The 22,585-nt window shown below is 50.4% G+C and overlaps 11 protein-coding genes across 11 annotated transcripts; 7 read left to right on the forward strand and 4 right to left on the reverse strand.

Annotated features, from left to right (window-relative positions):
- Positions 1–73: 73 nt before the first annotated feature.
- On the forward strand, positions 74–719 carry HO133_004605 (uncharacterized protein; the record flags this gene model as incomplete). Its single annotated transcript, XM_037295521.1, has 4 exons — positions 74–114; positions 208–233; positions 364–541; positions 632–719. 4 exons carry the CDS (start codon positions 74–76, stop codon positions 717–719), a joined length of 333 nt encoding a protein of 110 aa, XP_037157522.1.
- A 519-nt stretch (positions 720–1,238) lies between these two features.
- On the forward strand, positions 1,239–2,026 carry HO133_004606 (uncharacterized protein; the record flags this gene model as incomplete). Its single annotated transcript, XM_037295522.1, has 2 exons — positions 1,239–1,584; positions 1,644–2,026. The coding sequence occupies 2 exons, from the start codon at positions 1,239–1,241 to the stop codon at positions 2,024–2,026; spliced, it is 729 nt and encodes a 242-aa protein (XP_037157523.1).
- Positions 2,027–2,881: 855 nt separating this feature from the next.
- Positions 2,882–3,393, forward strand: HO133_004607 (uncharacterized protein; the record flags this gene model as incomplete). The annotated part of the gene is made up of 2 exons (XM_037295523.1): positions 2,882–2,995; positions 3,082–3,393. The coding sequence occupies 2 exons, from the start codon at positions 2,882–2,884 to the stop codon at positions 3,391–3,393; spliced, it is 426 nt and encodes a 141-aa protein (XP_037157524.1).
- A 552-nt stretch (positions 3,394–3,945) lies between these two features.
- HO133_004608 (uncharacterized protein) lies at positions 3,946–4,835 on the forward strand (the record flags this gene model as incomplete). The annotated part of the gene is made up of 2 exons (XM_037295524.1): positions 3,946–3,993; positions 4,092–4,835. The coding sequence occupies 2 exons, from the start codon at positions 3,946–3,948 to the stop codon at positions 4,833–4,835; spliced, it is 792 nt and encodes a 263-aa protein (XP_037157525.1).
- Positions 4,836–5,784: 949 nt separating this feature from the next.
- Positions 5,785–6,888, reverse strand: HO133_004609 (uncharacterized protein; the record flags this gene model as incomplete). The annotated part of the gene is made up of 1 exon (XM_037295525.1): positions 5,785–6,888. One exon carries the CDS (start codon positions 6,886–6,888, stop codon positions 5,785–5,787), a length of 1,104 nt encoding a protein of 367 aa, XP_037157526.1.
- Positions 6,889–8,418: 1,530 nt separating this feature from the next.
- On the forward strand, positions 8,419–9,981 carry HO133_004610 (uncharacterized protein; the record flags this gene model as incomplete). Its single annotated transcript, XM_037295526.1, has 4 exons — positions 8,419–8,665; positions 8,827–9,036; positions 9,143–9,457; positions 9,617–9,981. The coding sequence occupies 4 exons, from the start codon at positions 8,419–8,421 to the stop codon at positions 9,979–9,981; spliced, it is 1,137 nt and encodes a 378-aa protein (XP_037157527.1).
- A 946-nt stretch (positions 9,982–10,927) lies between these two features.
- HO133_004611 (uncharacterized protein) lies at positions 10,928–11,953 on the reverse strand (the record flags this gene model as incomplete). Its single annotated transcript, XM_037295527.1, has 1 exon — positions 10,928–11,953. The coding sequence occupies one exon, from the start codon at positions 11,951–11,953 to the stop codon at positions 10,928–10,930; it is 1,026 nt and encodes a 341-aa protein (XP_037157528.1).
- A 1,950-nt stretch (positions 11,954–13,903) lies between these two features.
- Positions 13,904–16,772, reverse strand: HO133_004612 (uncharacterized protein; the record flags this gene model as incomplete). The annotated part of the gene is made up of 3 exons (XM_037295528.1): positions 13,904–16,101; positions 16,158–16,313; positions 16,619–16,772. 3 exons carry the CDS (start codon positions 16,770–16,772, stop codon positions 13,904–13,906), a joined length of 2,508 nt encoding a protein of 835 aa, XP_037157529.1.
- A 526-nt stretch (positions 16,773–17,298) lies between these two features.
- Positions 17,299–18,174, forward strand: HO133_004613 (uncharacterized protein; the record flags this gene model as incomplete). The annotated part of the gene is made up of 3 exons (XM_037295529.1): positions 17,299–17,411; positions 17,710–17,887; positions 17,983–18,174. 3 exons carry the CDS (start codon positions 17,299–17,301, stop codon positions 18,172–18,174), a joined length of 483 nt encoding a protein of 160 aa, XP_037157530.1.
- A 476-nt stretch (positions 18,175–18,650) lies between these two features.
- On the reverse strand, positions 18,651–19,120 carry HO133_004614 (uncharacterized protein; the record flags this gene model as incomplete). Its single annotated transcript, XM_037295530.1, has 2 exons — positions 18,651–18,917; positions 18,977–19,120. The coding sequence occupies 2 exons, from the start codon at positions 19,118–19,120 to the stop codon at positions 18,651–18,653; spliced, it is 411 nt and encodes a 136-aa protein (XP_037157531.1).
- A 2,065-nt stretch (positions 19,121–21,185) lies between these two features.
- HO133_004615 (uncharacterized protein) lies at positions 21,186–22,422 on the forward strand (the record flags this gene model as incomplete). Its single annotated transcript, XM_037295531.1, has 4 exons — positions 21,186–21,318; positions 21,370–21,557; positions 21,613–21,792; positions 21,841–22,422. The coding sequence occupies 4 exons, from the start codon at positions 21,186–21,188 to the stop codon at positions 22,420–22,422; spliced, it is 1,083 nt and encodes a 360-aa protein (XP_037157532.1).
- Positions 22,423–22,585: the final 163 nt, after the last annotated feature.

Below are 22,585 nucleotides of genomic sequence, written 5' to 3' on the forward strand. Positions count from 1 at the left end.
CACCTAATACATCAACTTCCACCATAAGAGCTACATTTCTTTTACTGTCTTACCTTCTGCTCCATTGCCTACCATGGCAGGAGGAAGCGCACCGTTGGACACGAAGCATGGCCAGTATGTACTCTCTCACATCATCCGAAAACATGTTTCAATTCACCGATCTCTCTCATTAGCTGAACGTCATCTTTGACTAATGTTATATTACAGATACCTCGGTACCTGGGGCAATATAGGTACGCTGCTTTGCAAGATCCCCGTTCTCCGGCAATGCTTTCGTGACCGCGAGGGCAACAACCTGTCCTCCTTGGCCAAATGGCAATAGCACATGAACCTGCGCAGATGGCTAACATCCATGGTAACCAGGGTCTCAGACACAAAAGGGCATAACAACCTACTCCATCTCCGCCAACCGCCAACGTCCTCTTGCCGGCACACTCAATGCGGCAGTCTTCAATACCTGGCGGAGATGCAGAGCTCAGGCTCTTTACGTCGTACCGCCTTTTGCGGTCGCATATCTGGCTTTGAATTGGGCTGTCGAAAAGTGAGTTTCCCGGAGCTACGAATATTCGGGTCAGAATGAAAACGGAGGGCCTATTTGCTAGGGAGTGTATCCTGACCATTTGGAATACAGGAACGAGTACTACAACTCAAAGACAGGAAGAATGCACGACGCAGAAGCCGCAGATGAAGCTACTCAGGGAGGATCAGTGCGTGGTTAGATCCGAGGAGGGATGAGAGCTACGATGTGGAGAGTCTTAGTGAGCAAGATCGACAAGATGTGTACATAGGTCAACGAGGTTCAATCGATTTTGACATATGCCTTGATCCGGTCACGCGTGAAATCCGGCGAAGAGGTCTAGAGTTATATCGCAACAAAGCTGGGAACTGCAGCCGCTTGGAGCTCTGACTGCGGAGAGGGAGCTTAAAACTACACCGACTATATGATGTTACAAATGCTGGGCTGCACGGACCAATATTGTGCTACTGGATATCGGAATACCATCAATCTGATTACAATAGACCCTCCAAATTTCACCTTTACTGATACACTCCCCCCATACGACTGTAGTCGTGAACGAAAGGGGCGCTGCATCTGCACTTCCATACTGTACCAATCCAGCCTAGAGCGATAGGGCTGATCGCGAGCACAGAATTTGGAAGCTCCCGCAGAGCTTTTGGTCCACAATTAAAACATTATCATTCTACCAGTCCTTCTTGTATCATTAAGTTCCATAACAATGGCCAAAGAAAAGCCCACAGATCCCGAAAAGGAGGCTAAGAAGCTGGCCAAAGCAGAGAAAAAAGCCAAGCGCTCAGAAACGAACGGCGTCCACAAATCCAAATCAGACAAAAAGGAGAAGAAAGAGAAGAAAACGGCAGCTGCAACGTCAGATGCAGAAGTTACAACCAAGCTCCTAAATACCGTCGAAGAGACCAAGCCTGGCAGTGTGGCTGTCAAGGAAGAAAATGGAGATGTGAAGGTCAAGGTGAAAATGGAACCCTTGCTCGGAGCATTGGTGCCGTTTGCAAATCCATTGGCGGATGAGAAAGCTGGTAAAAAGGTGCTGAAGAGTGTTAAAAAAGGTAGGCCCTCACTCGCAAAATCTCATGAGCACCCGTGACTAAATGGACTACTGCCACAGCAACGAAGAACAAATCTCTGAAGCGCGGCGTCAAAGAAGTCGTCAAATCTCTCCGCAAATCCAGTACTGCCGCCGCCACCGCAGGAAGCGGTGACCCTCCCGCCATTGTTATACTCGCAGCCGACATTTCACCCATGGATGTCATATCGCATATCCCGGTCCTTTGCGAAGACCATGGCGTGCCGTACATCTATGTGACGTCGAGGGCGGAGCTGGGCGCGGCTGCTAGTACGAGCAGGCCGACAAGTGTGGTCATGCTTACGCAGGAGGCAGTGGGGAAGAAGAAGGGGGGTGAGGAGAAGGGGGGCGAGGAGGAATTCAAGGAGGTGTATAGGGACTTGGTGAAGATTGTGTTGAAGGCTTCGAGGGATGTTAGGATATGATGCTCGTGGACGGTGTGGCTATTTTGAATACGCAAGGCGTTGGTGGAAGAAAAATTGCTAGGATTGTCATATGGGAGTGCTACATCGTGAGTCTATGCTGGCTTTGGAGCTGGGGAAGCTGGCTCTCAACCAGCCGCGCGTTGACGGGCAGATAGGGCTTTGATACCCTTCATGTATAGTGTCTCCAATGCCTATATTCAAGGACACGAATTCATCGGTAAGAGACTCTCGGCTTCATGCCATAAGTCCTTTGAGGCCTTCGGCTCATCTTCAAGTGACGAATTGATCCACATCGCTGCATATCTTCGAGTAAGCACAGCTCGAGGGTTCATATCCCCAAACCTCATGCCATTGGTTGTTCTGAACACCGTCATCCTATGTACATTTCTTCAATTCTTCGGGTCCAGAATCCGTTCGTGAAGGTCATTTTGGCGACGCTCCAGCTTCTTGTTTTAGCGCTGTTGGAAGTTCTGCCTTGCCCTGCGTTCCAGCCTAAGAACGGAGCTCCCACGGAGTTTCGGACAGAGAATTGAATTGTCACAGACCGAGCAATGGCATATTCTAGAAGGTGAGAAGGAGTCCTCTACAATTCCTCCAAGCAAATGTATTGATGAAGGCGCTCGGGAAAAGCTGCCGGCTGATTTGTGCCGCTAAAAGATGCGGGTTTCACGAATTGCATGTTACATCATCGGGTTTCGTCACACACTCTCGCTAACGGTCACAGCTCCAAACGCTTTTCAACCCTTCCAAGATCAACAACTCACCCAGTGAACCGTTCACGATTCCATTCACCCATATAATCACCAATCTGAATCCTGTGCTCAACAGCCCACCAAGAATCCCACTACTACGACCATGTCCGAATCCACCTTCCACACCACCCGCGAAGATCTCCGCAAGGCTGAATCCCAAGTCTCGAAAAAGAACAACGGCAGTGTTCCCGCAGACTCTGAAGTAGCTCAGACAATGGTACCCTCCCCACCCTCCCCTCCCCTTCCCATCCCATCCCACCACCTCACCGCACACTCGCTAAAACCACCGGCACCTCACGCCAGTCCATCGTCGACCAAAACTCCAAACCCAAATCCGAAATCATCGCCGAGCGTCAGTCCAACCTGCCCCTCCCCGACGACCCTCCCGTGGCCTCGGACTGGAACTCGAGCGACGCCAGCAAAGTGAACGTCGGGTCCGGTGGCGTGGAGAGTGACGTCTCGTACGGAGGGGACATTCGAGAGCCGGCGACGAGCGACAGCAGCGCGAGGACTGACGGGGAGACGTTCGGTAAGAATTCGAGTCTGCCTCAAGGTGTGGGGAGGGAAGGACATGATGGGTTGGATGGGCTGCCGAAGGATGCGTTGAAGAAGTAGGGAGGACTGATGGGTTTGGATTTGAGGCAAGGGCAAGGACAAGGGCAAGGGCAAGGGAGCAGATGATGAGGCATCTCAAGTTTCGATTGATAGATGTCAGAGTTACAGAGCTTGGCTTATTAGAATAGATAGCTGAATGAGCTGTACAGAATGTTCTATGGCTTTTCAATCAGAGATCAGTCTGTCTCGGTGTTTCAAATTTTAAGTACCAAGATTCTTATTTCTCTCTACTATCTATCCGATTTGATGGGACTTGCACTGCTCAGCTATCAGTAATAGATCAGGTGTCAGGTGACTGATGACCCAAAGCGGAGCGGTGAGTGATTTTCAGGGCAAGGTTTTGGTGGGGTGGTGGGGCTATTACATCACTCTCCGCCATGATGTAAAGTAGCCTCGCGTGAAAGCTTCCTTGTCACCACAAACAATTCTCTCAAGCACAACTGTTTCTTCTCTTTAGTTCAAGCATCAACGAAAGCACTCTACGACAGCATTATAAGTTCTATCAAGCTGGAAAACAATCAATCGTCCTAACAAGAAAGCACTCTGACAGCCATGGAAATGCAAGGCACACCCATTGGGTCGACAGACCAGGGCATGAAGGTATGGCATCGCCCTTTGTCTTGAGTCCCAGGCCTTTCTAATGCTCACCTCTCACCGACTGAATTTGTGTGAACGCTCATGCTAACCTCTTCATCCAGAACACATCTGATCCCGAACGCTACACAAACCCTACGAGTGAAGGCGCCGGTGCTATTGCCTCAGACTCCCTCGCCGCAGAATCAGCCAGCTCAGGCGGCAAGTTTGGCGAGAACCGTGACTCTAATCCTTCCTCAGTGAAAGGGGACCATTCCACCTTGAACAACACCGACACATCGGGTGCCAAGGTCCTCGCACCTGCGTCCAACGCCGCAGAACGTGAAGAGCATGAAGCATTGGAGGAAACCCCGGACGAGGCGAAAGGATCACATGGAAAGAAGTATCCCGAGGGTGCGGATGGACAGTCAGATATCCCGGGCCATAGCCTCGACGGGAAGCCTGCATCGGGGTTGCGTGGAGTGACAGGCCCAAGCAGCTCAATGGGCACTTCTGGCCAGATGGCTGGCAGCGAAAACAAATCAGGTCCAACCGAGAATACGTTCAAGGGGGAGGGTGGTGCGGATGTAGATGCTGCGCCTGGTTATGTGGCAAGTGTGGAGTCCGAAGCCAACAGGTCTGGCAAGCCAAAGGGGAAGAATATCACAGAGGGCGGATTTGACGACGATCCGAGCAATAATGCGAGTTTCACCTCTGAAATTGGGTCCGAGAATGATCCAGGGAGAAAGGCCGAGGGCGATATGCAGAAAATGGCTCAGAGTGCGAGTGGAGGAACAGGACCGAGGCAAGCGCCTGGAGAGAGCGATAACAGCCAGTACGATGTATTGGACACTGATCAGTCTGCTTGAGGGCCCGTAATGGTCAGTATCGGGACAATAGTCGGTGTTGCATGCTTGCCGTCGTGAAGGATTGCTTCAAAGATAGCAGAAGTGCCAGATAGCGCACAGTACAAGCGAACGTAGAGCTAGTACCAGAAGGACACATTCAAAAGCATGTCCATCCTGCTCTTCTATGACAGCAATTGAAGTGTGCTCGTTAACGCAATACTGTCCTAGGTAATTGTTTTGGCTTACTGCAACAGAGTATCTTTCGATAGGCAGAGCTCCCATGAAAGTGAAATGGGCGGCTCGGCTTGAGGTAAGCCTGCACAGGAACTCGGTCGTCCTAAAGCAAGGGGATACTCTTCCATTTTCGCAGGCTACAGATCGAGCAGCTATGATGAGACGTCATCGAGATTTCTCCATGCTGTGGATCAATGTTTCCATCCACTAATTTACCTCCCGGCGTTCTGCTTTTGACCTTGGACATCCATTGCGGCACAAAGCTCCCATAGAGGTCCCTATGTTCCCAACAAAAACGAGGTTTCATTTGAACGAAACTGTTGGGAGAACGAAGTCGTCTTGGGCTGGCTGTGTTATTGGAGTACTTCACTGTTCTTGCTGCTGATCGGCAGTCGAAACTTGCTTGAGACCCGATCCTGACTAACCTGGCAGGTGAGAAGAGAACACAATGTAACCTTCTGCGAAGCCCATGACGAATACGAGCTCCGTGCTCTAGCTCGAAGATCCTCTACAGTGAGAACGCATTAAGCGGACCGTGTGGAGGACGGTGGCAGGTTTTGACGAGTCAGAAGAAACCAGGGAGACGCGAGGGGTAGGAACACAGCTCTGAGGCCTGGAAATAAACATGAGAGTCGGGCCTTGTTCGGCTCCTTCCGTTGCAATCGGTGAGGCCTTGTTCAGGACCTCGGTGATGAAGTGACCACCCGTGAGGCCTGTCCGTGCTCACGCAGTTCTATCACAGGCGCCGATAGAGATGGAGTTGGTACCTCATGTCTTCCAGAGTGACAGGATAGCGTAAATCGTTGGCTAATCTAAACCACTCTGATTCTTTGGATTCTAATTTCTCCCATTGCCGTTCTGCTGAAGCATTCTTACTAGCGCTGATCGCAGCAGATTCCAGAAGCGTGTGATCAAGAAGCCATTGCATGGGATACCTTTTTCGCGTACCGCCGCCATCTGAACCAGACGCCTTCTCAAAGTCCACGGTCGAGTAGCTGCCAGGGCTATCTACTACCAGTAGCAGAGCTCCTGGCGCTAAGAGCATCGTGAGAGACAACAGCAGATTAGTGGTTGAGCTGATAGAAGTGCTATACAGCTCGTTAAGGGTGAACATCAAAGTTACAAGAGCAGTGTCAGTAAAGCTGGTTGCTAAATCCTCGTTTTTCATTCTGAGGACGTCTTCCTGCATGAAGCTCAACGTGCAAGCCGCAGGGCTGATTAACGCAGCGTTTGCCTCCTTAGCTGCAGACGAAGAATACTCCGATATTGGAGGCGCTGCAGTCATGCATGAGTGGAGCTCTTTCAGTACCGTTGACCAATCAGCAATGTCTATAGATTTGATGGCGAAGTATGGTGGCAAGCACTTGGATTTACCCTCAAGGTCACTGAAACTGGCACAGGGATGGCCGATGACCTGCAGATATGCGGCCAGCGCTACGAGCTCAGCGCCTGCACCTCCGCCGATACAGACGATTCGTCTGGTAGAGACGGATGGCACCTGAGAGGCGGCCAATGGCAGCTCTCCCGAAGCTTGGTCGAGGTTCTCAGCATCCAGGTGGTATTTTGATAACACTTGCGAGAATATGTGGGTGTAGGCTAGTGCTCTGCTTGGGCTCCACCTCATGGCATAAGCCTCGAGGAAAGACTTTCGCCCAAAGGCAGATTTGAAGTCCCGGTTGAAAAGATGCTCCTTGATCTGCTGCACAATTGCAGGAAACCCGGAATCAAAGCGGGGTGCAAAACTGGTCCTAAAAATATCCAGCAGGAGCTGCTGCAGCTCAATTGGCACCTTGTTGGATCTGGAAGGTCCCGCTGTCTTTAACGGCTTTGTGGGGGTCATGGCTTTTTGTGGCTTGAAAGCTTGCTTGTGATGGGAAGATGTATTCCGAGGGGGCATACTGTGCATGAGCAATGAGCGTTGATGATGGGATTGTTCAATTTTAAAGTTGGGTGGTGATGGTCGGTGGTCCTCGGTCATTCCAAGTACTGGACGAAGACGAGGTCTCGAGTTCTAAATCGGGACTAGTTCCCGATCTAGTTGCACGCACCTCGGGAGCGGCACCCAGCAGGATCCTGATCAACATCAACCCCTTCACCCTCTTCCTCCCACCACCACCATTGACCAACTTACGGTACCTCATGTCCGTCTGAGTATCTTATCGCTGCAAAGGTTATGCAAACATCTTCGTACTCGTCTTGGACTCGTGTACAACACATGCAGGCTGCCAGGAATTGATTGCACTCAGGTCAGCCGCATGGGCCCCTTCTCTTCAGTGGCTTGCAGGACACGGGTGATGGCTCAAGAAGATCAGGGGAAACGCATGGCATACTCACCTCTCCATCTTGATTCTCCTCACGTCTGGGCTCTGCCCCCAATCTTCCCCAAATCTCCTTTGAATGTGCAGCTTGTCTTCTTAATCTCTTTGTATTGATAGGTCTGTCTAAGGTTGCTTTTGCTGCTATGAAAAGAGCTCAACGTGCCATACTCATTTGGAGCTTACTCTACCATGGTCTGCATTATGACTTGCATGTACATTTGCATGTACATTGCTATCCGCGGGCTGAACCTTCTTTTGAAGACTTGCCTTGGCAGAATCAGCCCCATGTGTATACGCTTCAATGTTGCACTTTACTACAATTTATCGTCACCGCCGTTGTCCACAACTTGTTTCATCTTATCTAAGATCCTCGGAAATGTCACAACAGACTTGAGCCGGTCTTTGGAGAATAGTAAAAGTCTGTAACTTGTCCTTTTCTTCTTTCTTATACAACGTCCCAATTCGTTCAGTCGCTGGCGCCAAGCCTTCACTAGCGTCCTGCACAGGGCAGTATGCAGAAAGTCTCCTCTGCGGTCTGGGATATTTGCGGGGAATTTAATCTGCGAAGAGACTGAAAATCTCCGCAGGAGCGTTTGATTGAAGGCGATGTCAAACTTTTACAATGACCTGTATGCATGTGCAACGGCTGGTATGCACATCATCACACAGGCCATTGGGCAGGCAGTCTCCGATCATCAACGATAAGCCTTTTCAACCAGCCTAGCTTCTCCAAAGGTTTAGGTTGAAGAAAGATTATCAGTCTGTGCATGCATGCATGCTGCATCCAATCCCAAATCCCTGCACAGTCAATGGGCAGCAATATGTCGATCTTCAGTGGTAGGCCTTGATCAGGCGGGTCAACAGCCTGGTTCCCATGACCTCTGTCACTCAATTTGATATTGAATTTAGAATGTTGCGGAGCGAAACCAGAGGCCCCTCAGAGCGGATCCTTCCACATAAAGAGAATCCAGTCCTGTCATCTTGTATTCTATAATCTTCTCGTTGAATTTCGGCCGACATCCTCCTTCTTGACACCTCCGCTTTCTGTTGCAATGAGTAGAGGCCATCCTGAGGCTAAGGCCGCCTGCCGTGACAGGCTTTACTCACCACGCGTCGGCTTCCGAGCAGGCCTAGTGAAAGTTTTTCAACGATACGTGGAGCGAATCTTCTGCTCTCAAACTCGGAGCACATCCTCCATTCATGCACGCCCCACGTCGTCTCGATCGAAGAAACAATCACGGCCGGTGTCCTTGATCGAGGAAGAGAACCATGTGGCGAGACAAATCCGAGACATCTATTGTAAGCTTCATGCTACTCCACTTCCACATAGCTTCACTAAGGATATTTAGCGTCTCGTCTTCGTGCTCCTTCCACGCCGCCTCGTGGCCGATTTCTTGCCCAAGCCGTTCGCAGTGAGAGACTTCGCCAAGAGTATACTCTGACTTTGCCTCTTCCCTCAGGCAGGGCTTCGCTGGCCGGAGATATTCGGCATGCGAAGTCCACTATCGACCTTACCAGCTTTCTGGCCGGTCTACCAGGTATTGCTGCACCTACCATCAAGAAAACAAATCCGGAAGACCTCGTTGAAAGGATGTTCCCACCCTGGGCTACTTCTTGCGGAGCTCGCCACGTCGCTGCTTGCTTCTGGTCATGGCTTTGTGTGCTCGACGGTAAGCCGCAGTGTGACACCTGTCAAAATAAAACTAGTCTCCGACGCGTGGCTATTACTCCGTGCCACCTAAATATCGTGTCAAATAGATGCTCATTACATGACAGACCTGACCGAGAACAAAGACACCCGGATTGCGCTAGAGAATATCGTCTCCATCCTATCAAGATCCCCCTACGATCCCCTGCCTTCGTCTCCCTTGGCCGTGAGTCTCATGGGGGCTTTCCATAGTGCAGTACAGACGGCTACTATTACGAATCAAAACCCTCTTGATCCCGTGGATCCAATCCGTGAGCCATGGAAAGAAGTCTTCTGGTCAGAGGTCGCCACTGTTGCGCGCGCCTTGCTGGCAGAACAGGATCTGGATGACCAAAAGTTTACCATGCAGGAGTGGCTGGACTTACGTGTTCTTACAATTTCTGGTAGCTTGCCACCTTTCTTGATCCGATTCGCTTTCCTTGTTTGTCGGTGTCGATGCCGTTTTCATCGCAACGTCTTTGCATTGCCTATATATTCCCCTCTTCCCAACTCTTCCTCGCATTCATTCATTCAAAGCTAATACATATATATCCCTCCCACAGCACGACCTCTGCTTGTCCTGTTGCAAGCGTCGTTCGGCCTCCCCGCCTCCTCAGGGCCCCTAGTCATCGGGCCTCTGAAGAACCTGCCGCTGATCCTAGGGTTACAAAATGATATCCTGGGATTCGACAAGGACTTCTCCTCAGGCAATCCACTCTCCGCCGTGCAGCTTCTTATCCGAGACGGAATGGACAAGAAGAAGGCGCTTCTGCGCATCGTCGGTCTCCACAACCGTTTGGTGATGGAGATGACGGTGGATGCAGAGGACTTCGACGGCACCGACCAAGAGAGAGACTTTGTCACTGCAGCGTCGAGATGGCCCAACGCCATGGCCCTGTGGATGGTCTCTTGCGAGCGGTACAAGTGACCGTCCGAGACAAGCGAGGAGAAAGAAGATTGTATGACTGTCGTGGAGTGCGACGGAGGCCAATTGTGGATTCGAGTTGGCGCTGGGATGGGGGCTTTGCCTTGGGTGGTGTCTCTTCCCCTCTGCTTGGAGATTTTGCGAAACGCTGTACGAGATACCCCAACGCAAGAGGTTTCGCTTCGAAACCCTTGACGCGATTTGTATAAAGCTGGCTGCTGTTGTAAATATCGAATCCCGCAAAGACAAAACTTTGAAACATCACACTCTCTCATTCTCCTGATCCCAAACCAATGCAATCATTTATCTGATTGTAGCCCATCCATGGACCAGGGTATAGAATGAGCGCTTGCCACGTTCCTATTACGGCACCTAGCCATCTACATACAAAACGTAAAGCGTACCTGTGCGAACGTGATCCTCTGCCGACATTCCTCGCGTTGCGCTGCCATCCTCTGGACGGGAAAGTCAATGACGGCGCCGAGGAACGGGAGGTCCGGCATAGGGTATCTTACGGTACGGTGTCGGGACTCACGGTATCTTTACCCACAAAAAAGTTGTGCGTAGCTCTCGCTCTGAGAGTTGGCTCGGTCCTGACACATTGTGGATTGACCGTGAGTGACGGTACATGGCAATACGTGAATACATGGGGGGGACCAGCCAGGAGCGGAGACAGGGGACAAGGAAAGTTTTCATAGATGTGTACTGCGCATAAATTGCATCTCCGTATGTTCAAGTAGCTAGCTGAGCAATTACATGGTGTCTCTTCCAGCGTCTCAACGGCTATCTCTCCTCCGAATGTAACCTTTCCTGGTAGATGACGACTTTTGGACGAACGGCTGGGAACCCTCCTCCCAGCTTTCAACCACCTATGTCCTCGGATTCACGTCTGCGAACAGTAATAGCAAACAAAAGGAACGCGGGCTACGCGTGCGTTCGAACCTGCCTCTCACATCATCATCGCAACTCCCACTGCACCTCCAACCACCAGCAGCATCTCCTTGCACCATCCCCTCATCATAGGCGCTTCTCCAGTCTGTAGTCTAGGGCTTCCAGAAGATGGTCCTGCGGTTGCGACGCCCGCTGTGCCTGTGGGTGTACCTGCCGCAGCTGCACCTGCACCGACGATGGTAACTGCTGTGACGACAGATTGACTGCCATTAGGAAGCGTACTCGTGTGCACGACGGTGCTGGTTATGGAAGATTGTGTCATGCTGCTTGATGGGGTTGAGCTTCCGGGTGAGGGTGAGATGGTATGTACTCCGCCGCCGACAGTGGAGACGATGGTGAGGCCTACGCTGTTGGTACTCGTGACAACCTCGCCATGTGTGAGGGAGGCTGAGGAGGTGGCGGTAGTGGAAGGCGATTCGCCTGCAGAGGTTGAAGCTGAAGTGGTTGAGCCTGAGTCTGAGCCAGCAACAATTGCTCCATTGGATGAAGTGCTGGTCGACGTTGCGGTAGAAGGCATGCTGGGGCCTGCCCCTGCAATGGTTGTGCTTGTATCCGTGCTTGGACTTGAAGTTGTGCTCGACGACAAGCCTCCACCTTGAGGCACGGGTGTAGCCAAGCCTGTATGGGATGACTCAGAAACACTGGCGGCAGGCGTGGTGGTCGTGGTGGTCCCGTTGCTTATCTCTTGGGCGCGCTTGGCCAAGTCCTTCTTGATGTCCTCCATAACGTTACGCTTGGCAATGTTCACAACGCTGGTGGCTAAGGATGGCTCATCTTTGTGTATGGCTTCCACTGCCGTGCGGTCGTCCTGGAACATGCCGTGCTTAAATTTCTTCGGCGAGAGATCGTGCAGGGCGGCATGTAGGGATGGCGCATCGACTTGATCCAGCAGCTTTTGGAGTCCTGCGAAGCCCGACTCTTCCTCTTGGTTTTGCGGGCTTTGGTGTAGTCGGTGTGCGTGCACGAAGGAGGAGAAGAGGGTAAGGAGTAAGGACATGGATAGAATGTCGCGTATGGAATGCATGATGAGAGGGTGTGGCTCTCGGCTCAATCAATGAGGGGGAGAATTTAGGATGGTAAATACGGTAAAGGATCTGAATGCGCTGCAGGTCAGTCAGTACAACGACGGAACACAAATAAGCTTCCCAGCTCTGCCACGATCAATGGAGTATCAATGGAGTAAAGCATCTGCCGCGAAGGCCTGAGCAGAAGGTACAGTTGCGACGAACCTCTAGGTGATGCTGAGCGAGTGACTGAGGCCGAAATCTCGTTCTTGTACGAAGGGGCAGGATGCAATGATGATGATGGACGGTGAAGACACGGATGGCAAGTTGCAAAGCTGAGACGGCGCAAGCGAGCGTGATTACGAAGAAGGCAGTGTCTTCGACACGGTCCAATGGATGAGTATCTTACAAGAAATAGGAAAAGAGCAGAGGCAATGCCTGCGTCAGAAGGTTGACGGGAAATACGAAGACTTCGCCGAGGAAGAAAGTGAAGAAGAAAGTGAAGAATTTGGACTTCTTCGCATACATGGGATGCGCCAAGTTTTTCTTTGGGGAATAGCGTGTTTCTATTCTCGGATCAGTGACGAAGTAAGCGATAACTGTGACTGTCCTCACTCTGTCGACAATTTGCTCGGTAAGTACTTGGTGAAGTGAGTTATTACTCGCTTAATTGAGGTCTACATGGTCTATATTCTCTAACATGTGCTGCATGTTCAAGAGAGACTGGTGGCGTGTTGCTCATGAGTTCCTTTCTAGCAGCGTGGACGAAAGCGTTTGATCACGAAACATGCAAACTTACCGAGTAGATACGGACGAGAAAATGCTCGTTAGAAAGAGAAATTATTCTCATAATACTCACGGCCCGTAATTACCTATGCTCGATTTTCCGATGCTCGCTACTGCAGGAGTACGAGTAGGAATATTGTTTAACATACCCTCAGAAGTACTCGTGGATTCCAGAAGTGAGTTACTTGATAGAGCGAGGACACCAATAGATATTTCCACTCAGCGGCATGTCGCTTGATCTATTGGTGTCCTCGCTCTATCAAGTAACTCATTTCTGGAATCCACGAGTAAGGTCGGGTAAGCTTACTGTGCTGCTTGACCTTCCAAAAGGTTCTGGATTTCAATCAATCTTCTGTCCAGCGCGTAGGTCATTGAATATTTCGACAAAGCTCATAGCAGCATATATTATGCCTGACCTTTCTTTCGGCTAACTATGGTTTGGTAGTGTTTTCTACGATCCAGAACAATGTTGCTACCGGCTGAGATGTAGTCCCTCAACATACGTACAGCCCGACCAAATCTCCGCAATCAATTCCTGCATCCCCGTGTCAGCACAAATGACACCGATCTCGTTTCGCACTTCAGACAAGGTGCCACAAAAAACAAATGGTAGCAGGATGCGTTAAGAGTTGCAATTGCAGAGGTAAGGAGTCAAGTGGAGTTTTGTGGGGGCTTTCTATCCTTGAAGCACTCATCCAATACTTTTGGATCGATTACACAGAGGTTGCGGCAAGAAGAAACTTGATTACCATTGAACGTGTAAGATTTGAAAAGAAGGCATCTTTGACGCCTTGCCTGGTTTTTGTGAAGAGAGACTACACCCGTAATTGACACGCCTGTGTACTGTACGGTCATGCATTGCGGTCTAGGTGAAGGTCGCCAGCGATGGGCATTCAAGTACAGACCTCTAGATGATTCGTTGGAAAAGCGGGAAAGGGGCACAATCCTTGTTCCAGAGTCCATCGTATAAGAGCGTGACTAGGTATCTAGACACGCAAAGAGATCCGCCGGCGACCCAGCCGCGTAGAATCCTATAGGCCAAACAGTCTCTCCAATTAATCGAAGCAGGGGTATCCTTCCATGCCAACCCATATCAGTCCCTTCTCTCATATTTTCTCAACAATCTTTTGGCACATGGGACAAAAAAGAAAATCTCGAGGTCATTATTTTCCCTCTCTCCATCATTATTGCGCGACAGTTGCCTCCCTCTCTTTCTCCTGCGTACCTGCTGCTATAGGCTCAATTGACCTTCCTCGAACTGGCAGACCTTCTTGCGCGATGGCGCCAAGACTGCCTAGACTTTGTTTACTCGCAGCATGCTCGCTACCTGCACGAGGTGGACTTTTCGCCCTCTCTTTCTCGGCTTCGCGCTCTTTTCTTTCTTCTTTAGCGTGGGCGACCTTGGCTTTGATCCAGCCAAATGGCCCTTTTTTCTCCTTTTCATCCACACTGTCCTTCTCCTTGGCTATTTCTCTATCCTTGGATGGCGTAGACTCATTGCTAGAGTGTTGGATGCCCAATGACTTTGCTGCTTCGGTGTCAGTAGTTTGCTGTGTTTGGTGTGAATCAACTGTCGTCGACTTTCGTGGCCTTCCTTCGCTCACGAGAGAGCTCGTGCTTTTTTCTGCGACGGCACTTGAGCCTAATCGCGACGCTCCTGAAGCCGCTGGAGCTTTACCGTTGCTGGGTTTGGCGGTAGATGATAGTCTCCATCGGTGTTTCTTCTTCGTCCCAGCAGCCGCCCCACCGTCAGTGTGCTCTACCTCAGAATCCTCGGTAGCAGAAGTCCTTGAATGTATCGAAGGGGCTGGAGATCTTGAAGGCTTTAGGGCGGGACTGATATCTCGGCTACTGCTCGGTTGTGATACATGGAATGCGCTAAGTTTATCCAGCTCACCTATTCGGGGCGGTAGTCCAGATGGAGGTGTTGCGTCTGTGTTGGCAATTACAGGAGGTACGTGCGACAATGAATCGCTGGCCACTTGAATGCTAGAGCCGGGCGTAGGCATAGGCGTGAAAAATCCTTGGTTGGACGGCGATTCCGGCGCGCCGTATACCAATGAGTGTGTCGAGCTTTGAGCGCTAGCGTTAGGTGACAGCTCTGGAACTCGCTTTTTCCTCAACTTGTTGGGTTGGCGCACATCCTTGCGATCGTTGTCACTCGACGGGGACTTTGAGAAAATGTTCTTGCGTTCCCGATTAGGTGTACCCGAAGTGATCGTGGTGTTGACTCCACCATGTTCTGCCGTTCGTAGAGAAAGCTTCTCGGTCGATGGTGGCTTTTCTCTGCTGGTTTTTCTGGCATTCGATTCTTTTGCTTCTGGAACAGAGTTCAGGCTCGAAGGACTATGAGTATTAGGAGCGATTTGTGTGGGAGTTGAAGGAGAGCGAGTCTCTGAAGTTGTGGGGGCTAATTTAGATCCAGGTGATAATGTTCGAGGCGAAGTCAAGATATAAGATCCCGGCGAGAGCTTGGTAGATGTAGGCGTCGATGGCTCCGCATTTCTGAATCGAGCCGAAGGGATGGCTGGCGACTTCTTCGACGGGACGGTGTTACTCCTTTGAACACCTCCTCCGGAAGTAGTAGCTGCCAGTGGACTTCCAGGAGCTGGAGAGCCGGGGCTTGGAACATTGCTTGAGGATCTAGAGTTCTTCGAAGAGACAGACACGTTCCTCCGGACGCCCCCCTGCTTTCTAAGGCTGTCTGCACCTGCACTTGCGTTTGAAGCTGACCTGCCCAGGCCCGCTTGAGAAAGCCTGGTTGGCGTATTTGGTCGACGTTGAACGCCGCCTTGTACTTCTTTCACAGTCTTGTCGTCCGCTGCAGTTCCACTCATACCAACCAGGAAGTTGTCCTGGTTTTCAATGAGAAAAATGATAACATCTTGACTAAGCCGGTATTCCGGAGGCTCCATGTCATGGCTTGGATGTGACAACATTCCTGGCTGAAATATTGCAGCTAAATTGGCAGACGTCATTCGATTGAGTTCGGACTTGGAAGCAAATACAGCAAGGAGGTCCAGAATATACAGAAGTAGCTGGCGATTTAATGGCGGTAATTCTGTGATTAATCGTTGGTAGGTTGTTATGGCTCCTTCATGATCGAAATCGCCCACATCCTGAGCTTGGGCTTCCATATCGCCAACCGCTTGGGCTTGATGACTTCGAAGAGGATCTCGGCAACGTTCATAGAAGGTGAGGGGGACGATAGGCTGTGGCAGCCGATTCAGATATCGCCGCAAGATGTTGGCTGCATCGTGGACGGTGTACCCTGTCCAGTCAAGTCCTTTGCCATAGCGATCAGGAGAGTCAAACAGTACTTGTAGCTCCTTGATACGTCTTTCAGAGCCGCTTAGCCGAAAGATGCCCTCGACGTCGGTAGCTGAAGCCGAATTGTAAGAAAATGCGCCAAAAAAAGTTGGGTGTACATGGTCTTACCTTTCTCTTTGAGAAAGACTCCACATTTTGCAACGACTATCGGTACATATCCATATACGTAACTCTCTCCCTGTTCGTTTGTGAGAGAGATGGCGACATTTGCATATTTGATGCTGACTTCCAGCGGAACGCCGAATATGCCGACGGGAGCTTGTACTGTTTTGACGGACATGTCAGCATATAGAATGAGCACCAGCTCAAGCGAAAAGATAAGAGATTGAAGGGTGTATTCAGGGACTCAGGCAAGGACGATGCCGTCGTGGGTTCGGCAGAGCCTCGCACGAAAGTTTGGTCATTGCGGTGAGCTCAGACCACGTACTTCAAAGAGCAAGAGTATCCTTGAGTGCTTGATGGAATGGTTCTCTATTCACAATCGGGTAGCCCTCGGACGCTCTCCTGCTGCTCGCGCCTTCAGGATCACAGAAGGACTGGCCATTGACGTAGCAGAACAGCAAGCTCACCTTTTTCCTCTTCTCTCCTCGCATTCTTTTTGAAAGTTTTCCACCATGATGCGAGATCACGCTTTGAGGGTGGAGATGCAGCGTTCTGCGTTGCGGAAGGTATTTGCTGCTGTGGAGCGGCAACGGCTGATGCCGGAACGTTGTTCGCAGCCATATTGAAGACAATCGCTAGCAAGGAAGTATTTCCTGAACGTTTGTGATATTTTGCGATTCTGACGAGGATTTGGTCACGATCGACGCTGGTCCCAAAATAGATTCCGACCGTCCTGCTTCACCTGACCAAGGAATTTGGAGTAATGCGCATTCCTTCGCAGAATCTTCAAAGTGATATAGTTCCCGTGCGCGACCTAGGCAGGTTGCTTGTATGGCGCGATACCCCTTAAGTCTGCGACTCAGGCGTGCCTGGATTGTTGTCGCGCCGACGGCCACGCGCCAATATTACTGGCTTAGCCCTGCTATCCTGCTGTAGGGCGACCGTTGTACCTGTTTCAACTCCGCTGTATCTTAGGCCGGTAGACTCGCTCTGAAACGTTCCCTGGATGTGTGCCAGGTGTCAGAGCTGGCTGATGTTGATCTGACAGCTGTTGCTTTTCTGAGGCAGTTGAGTGGTCGTTCAGCCTTCCAGACGAGGTTGGCCAAAACGGTAGCTCCTTGGATAGCAGCAAATTCACTGCATGAATATGGCGCAAGGTACTGCACCAGCCGTAGAAAGGGAGGAGGGATCTCGAGCCTTCGGTTGGTATAGTCAGGTCAAGCTTCGCGGGGATTTGCAGCTGACAGGTGCCAATGCGCAGTGGATCCTTTTGTGCTGGGCAAGTGAGACGGAGAAAAAGGTTCCAAGCAAGACATACAACCCAGTGACCCTGTGTTTATAGGGACTTTTTGAGTGTCGTGCCTAAGGAGGTTGGAATGAGAAATTGACAACTGCACTAGTCTGCACACGGGACACATCCATGCTGCCGTAGTCCAACTCTTTAGCGCGCGGGTTCAAAACTGTCTCCGATTCTTTAAACATTGCATCTAGACCTTCAACATAAGCTCCATTCATCATACATCAAACGCACAGGAGCTTTGTTTCACTGCTAATACAGAGGACATCTTGTGGAAACAACAGAATGGATGGGTGAGTACCGAAATGGCAAATACTACAAAGTATCTAAGAGTACTGGGCATCTTACTGACATTGCCCTTTCTACTAGACTCAATGCACAAGAGCAGCGTGAGCTGCAAGGTCGGATGGAAAAGAAGCAGATGAAAGAGTTCATGACTGTGAGTCTGGTCCTAATCTGTACCCTTGGTCACTGCACACCAAGGCACTCATCTTATCAAGTTTCTCCTTGGCTTTGCTCATCACGTGCAATTAGATGTACTCGAGGCTGGTCCAGAGATGCTTTGACGACTGCGTGAACGATTTCACAACAAAATCCCTTCAATCGAAAGAGGAAGGCTGCGTAATGAAGTGCGTTGACAAATACCTAAAAGGATCGGAGAGATTGGGACAGCGTTTCCAGGAACAGAATGTCGCCATGCAATCAGGACAGCTGCCAGGCCGATGACGTGACAAGTATGACGAGAAAAGCAAAGCTAAGCCGGAGCCTTGATGGTCTACAAAGCTAGCGAGCATATCTGCGTATCGATGGACCGGGGCGCTTCTATAATGCCATCGGTACGCCTACTCCTTGCACCATATCGTGGCACATTCAAGCTTGGACAAGGGTAAACACCGGCTCTATCACACTACTCAAACATATCAATGTACTATAAGGGCATGCCTAGCATAGCGGAGGCTAGGCCATGTTATTCTGGCTTGGATGAGAGGCAAAAGGGCAACTTCCAGCTACCACAAGTCCATCTGCATATCCGTATTACTACTGAAATTTTGAGGCTTGAAAGTCGATTTTGATACACGAGAATAGCAAGTTTGAAAGCTTGAGTTCTATCCACCCATCTTTTTATATGCTGTTTTCTTCGCAACTCGTTGGTTCATAACCTCAAAAGCCCTACAACAACAGAGATCTCTAATATGCCATCCTCAATCATTGCATTGGAGATCGAACAATACCCCCGGGTGTTCAGATTCGAAGAGCTCAGCGGCCTCGGTCCCGCTGAATGGCCCTCCACGTTGCTCCACCGCAAGCCCATCTGCGGTGACGACCTCTGCCTGCACATCTCGCTGCAAACCACTTGGCTGAGATTTTCCCTCATCTTTTCTCGCTACAGTACTGCCTATGTCTGCTTCCTTGACAACCTGAGAGCCTACAAGCATATCCGCATCATTGACATCCGACTTTTCCTTGTACTGCAAATCTATTAACATGGCCAACCCAACACCTTATGCCCCACTGCAAGAGAACGTACCTCGACGTCTTTGATACTTGGTGCGCCTACAAGCGTGTCCGCATCACCAACCCTCGAGCTTATATCTGCTGCAAACTTGGTGACATCGTCGGCCCTCCATTCCATGTCTCGCTGCAAGAGAACTTCTATCGGAGAAGTAGGCATTGCTCTGAACTCGAAATGGTCTTGCGTTGACGTTTGTTCGCGCGCGGATCTTTTGCACCTGAAGCTTTTGGTTTCTCGCTTGGGCTTATTTTGGAGCTCTTGGAGGTGATGATGGCGGTTTGAGTCACTGTATCGGGATGCCCTTTCCATTAGGACGCCAGTTCCGGACCAAGATGTTGACTGTCTCACAGGCCATTTGTAGACATGATGTGAGCAACATCGAGGCTGTTTGGTGCATCTCTGTTGGATATAATCCCGTATCCATGAAGAACCTCGCGAAAGTAATCTTCGTAGAGTATAACGATTCTAAGAATGACGCTTTCTGTTCCAGATCCTGAAAGGTCTTTGCACAGTGGCGGACCGTGGATGGAGAGGGGCGAGGGTCTACGCATAGCGATGGATTGACGGGCATGATGACCGTTCAACGGGAAGCAGATGAACAGGTGGCCTCATGGATCAGGGAAATTGCAAGGTGGGAAAAGGCTGTCGTCTCGCCCGATATGCAGTCCAGACTTTGCTGCACACGTTCAGAAAGAAACCTGACTCTCGCATTTTTCCCTGATGGAGGCCCACCCAACCTCGTCGTTACGTTCGACAGACCCGCAGAGACTACCTACAAATACTTAGACTGGGTAATCCTGTTCAAAATGGTTTCAGATGGCGCGGTTGCTTTAGCACGTCAGGGCCCAATTGAGCAAGCTTGCGCTGTTTGGACGCCAATGCTGCCGTTTCGGTTTTCTGTTATCCTTCCCAACTGGATGGATGGCCCCTGTAAACCTCAAGTTGATTTTGAGTCTGAGAAGAAATTTGACTTACCTAGTCCATTTCGCACTCTCGCAAGAGGCTAGGCATATGCAGGAGATGAGCAAATTGAGGTTCCAATAAGCGTTGACTTGCCTTCAGGTGGCTACATGTCTACGATCCTGTGAGGCATCTTCAACCAACTGTCTCGTGCAAAGACTGACAGCGTTCTTTCTCCAGGCCAATACTCTGCCGCGAAGAAGCTGTCAATAACAGCAGAGCTTCTTCCAACGCATCTGCTTGTGGCGGAAAAGTCTAAGCTCTTGGCAGGGAAGTATCCACCAACCGATGCCGGTTATTGTACCCTCAGTGAACAGTCTCAATCGGTGGATGTACCCATGCCGGGCTGCCAAGGTCTTAGATTTTTCGGCCGCACGGAGTACAGCAGTCACTCAGGACAAAGAGCTCAGTCCCAATCATGTGCGACGAGCAGAGGTAGACCACACCAAAATCCTGGTTCGGGGTGCATTGAGCCCACGCATCATGCATGCGGCATGACAGATTCGAAACATCCTTAAAAGGAGAGCCCGCACTGCCACATCCTCCACCTACGCAATTGAGCAGCAAGATCTCACAGTGTTCAGAAAATGCACGGCTTTAGGTGCTCCAACATGCTGCTCGCCGCCGAAGCAAGACTTCAAAATTATACATGTATGTATGTATTGTCAGAAATGTGCACCTTCCACTGTTCCAGTATATCGTACTTTAGTATGAGTTGGTGGGCGAGGAGAGTCAGTGAAATCGCTTATTGACTTTTCTATGGGGGTGCAGGCCCGATTGAGGAATGATCTCCCTCGTACAATCGCAACTATGCCGCTTCAAGAACGCCCATTCCTCCCATTTAATCTGTTCCAAGCCCCAAACCAAAAAGGTTTTGGCGCGTTGCTGGTGATTGGCTCTACCGTACCTAGACTTTTTAGTTGTCAGATCTGAAGCTTCCATTCTTTGTATCACCAGCATCGTTGGCGCAAAGATTGCACCATGACTGCATCATCCTTCCAGGCTGCCCTCCAACCTCCAAAGGCTCTCAACTCCATTATTATCATTATTATTATTATTATTGTTATTATCATCTCCTCCTCCCCATATCCCCGTTGCTGTGCAGCGGTACAAACACCCCACTCCCTTCACTCGATATATCCGCTGGCCACATCTTTTATGGCTTCCGTGTTCCCTGCTGCCTATAAATCCGACCTACTGCTACATCAACCGCTCTACTCTCACATTACCTTTCGGACGAATCCTTGCGTATTCGCCTACAGCCATGATGGCGGCAGTAAAACCTATAATACAGAAAATCTCACCTATCCCAGTACCACCATTCCTACTCGATGACAAATTTTACGACACCCTCGCAGAAGCTCCTTCCTTAGACATGAACGTCGCGCGGCCTCAACGTCCGTGTTAATCTCGCTTCTACAATCCCAGTGCTGACTGACATCATTCAGCATCCTGGACATTCGCAAGAAAACGTCCTAGTGGTCGCAAAATGCCCCAGGCAATCGCCCACCGAGGGTACAAAGCCAAACATCCAGAGAACACCATGGGCGCTTTTCGAGGTGCGATTAAAGCCAAGGCCCACGCGATGGAGACGGATATACACTTGACCAAGGACGACGTTGTAGTGTTATCTCATGTTAGTATTGAACATGGTAACGACCACTAAATGATTGACTGATAGACTCGTGCAGGACGCAACCCTCAAGCGATGTTTCGGCAAAGACGAAAAGATCATAGACTGCTCCTGGGACTACATAAGCCAACAGCGAACGCTTGCAGCACCTCACGAGCCAATGCCTAGGTTCAAAGATCTACTCGAATTTCTGGCTTCTCCCGGATCGGAGAATGTCTGGCTTCTATTAGACATAAAGGTATAGTACGATCTATACCCACCCTTACTGCTTCTAAAAATTGACTAGCTCGACAACGACGCCGAGAACGTCATGCGCCTCATCGCGGAAACCGTTCAATCCGTCCCCCCACATCCCCTCAAACCCTGGAATCAGCGCCTGGTCCTCGGTTGCTGGGCCGTCAAGTTCCTCCCTCTCTGCGCGGAACACCTTCCCACCTTTCCCATAACGCATATCGGTTTCTCCATACCGTACGCGCGCAAATTTCTCTCAGTCCCGAACGTTTCCTTCAACATGCTACAAAAGACCCTCATGTTGCCAGTCTTTGGAGCACGCTTCGTTCGCGATGTGAAAGCGAAAGGGAGGCCGTTGTACGTGTGGACGGTCAACGAGGAAGACATGATGAGGTGGAGTATAAACAGGGAAGTTGACGGTGTGATTACGGATGACCCAAAGCGGTTCTTGGAGGTCTGTGACGAGTGGGAGCAAGGGAAGAGGAAAATCACCATCTCGTGGGGCCAGTGGATGATGGCCGCCTGGATCAATTTCATGGTGCTTGTTTTTGGGACGATATTTTGGTGGAAGTATAGTAGTAGTACGGGCAAGGGAAAACCCACGCAGAGGAAGGCGGTGGAGGAGGGAGCACGATGACGATGACGATCATTCTTGCTTTGCATGGCGACTTGGAGCTTTGGCATTGGGATCCATGACTGCAACGACGGCTTGGGGGTGTACATAAAAAATCAAAAATAGGGACGGCAATTAGATGAGCTCTTAGTCACATGTAATCGGCTTCCAGCTTGTGCTCTCCTAT

Source organism: Letharia lupina (genome assembly GCF_014066315.1).
Source record: "Letharia lupina isolate WasteWater1 chromosome Unknown contig_2, whole genome shotgun sequence".
NCBI lineage: Eukaryota > Fungi > Ascomycota > Lecanoromycetes > Lecanorales > Parmeliaceae > Letharia > Letharia lupina.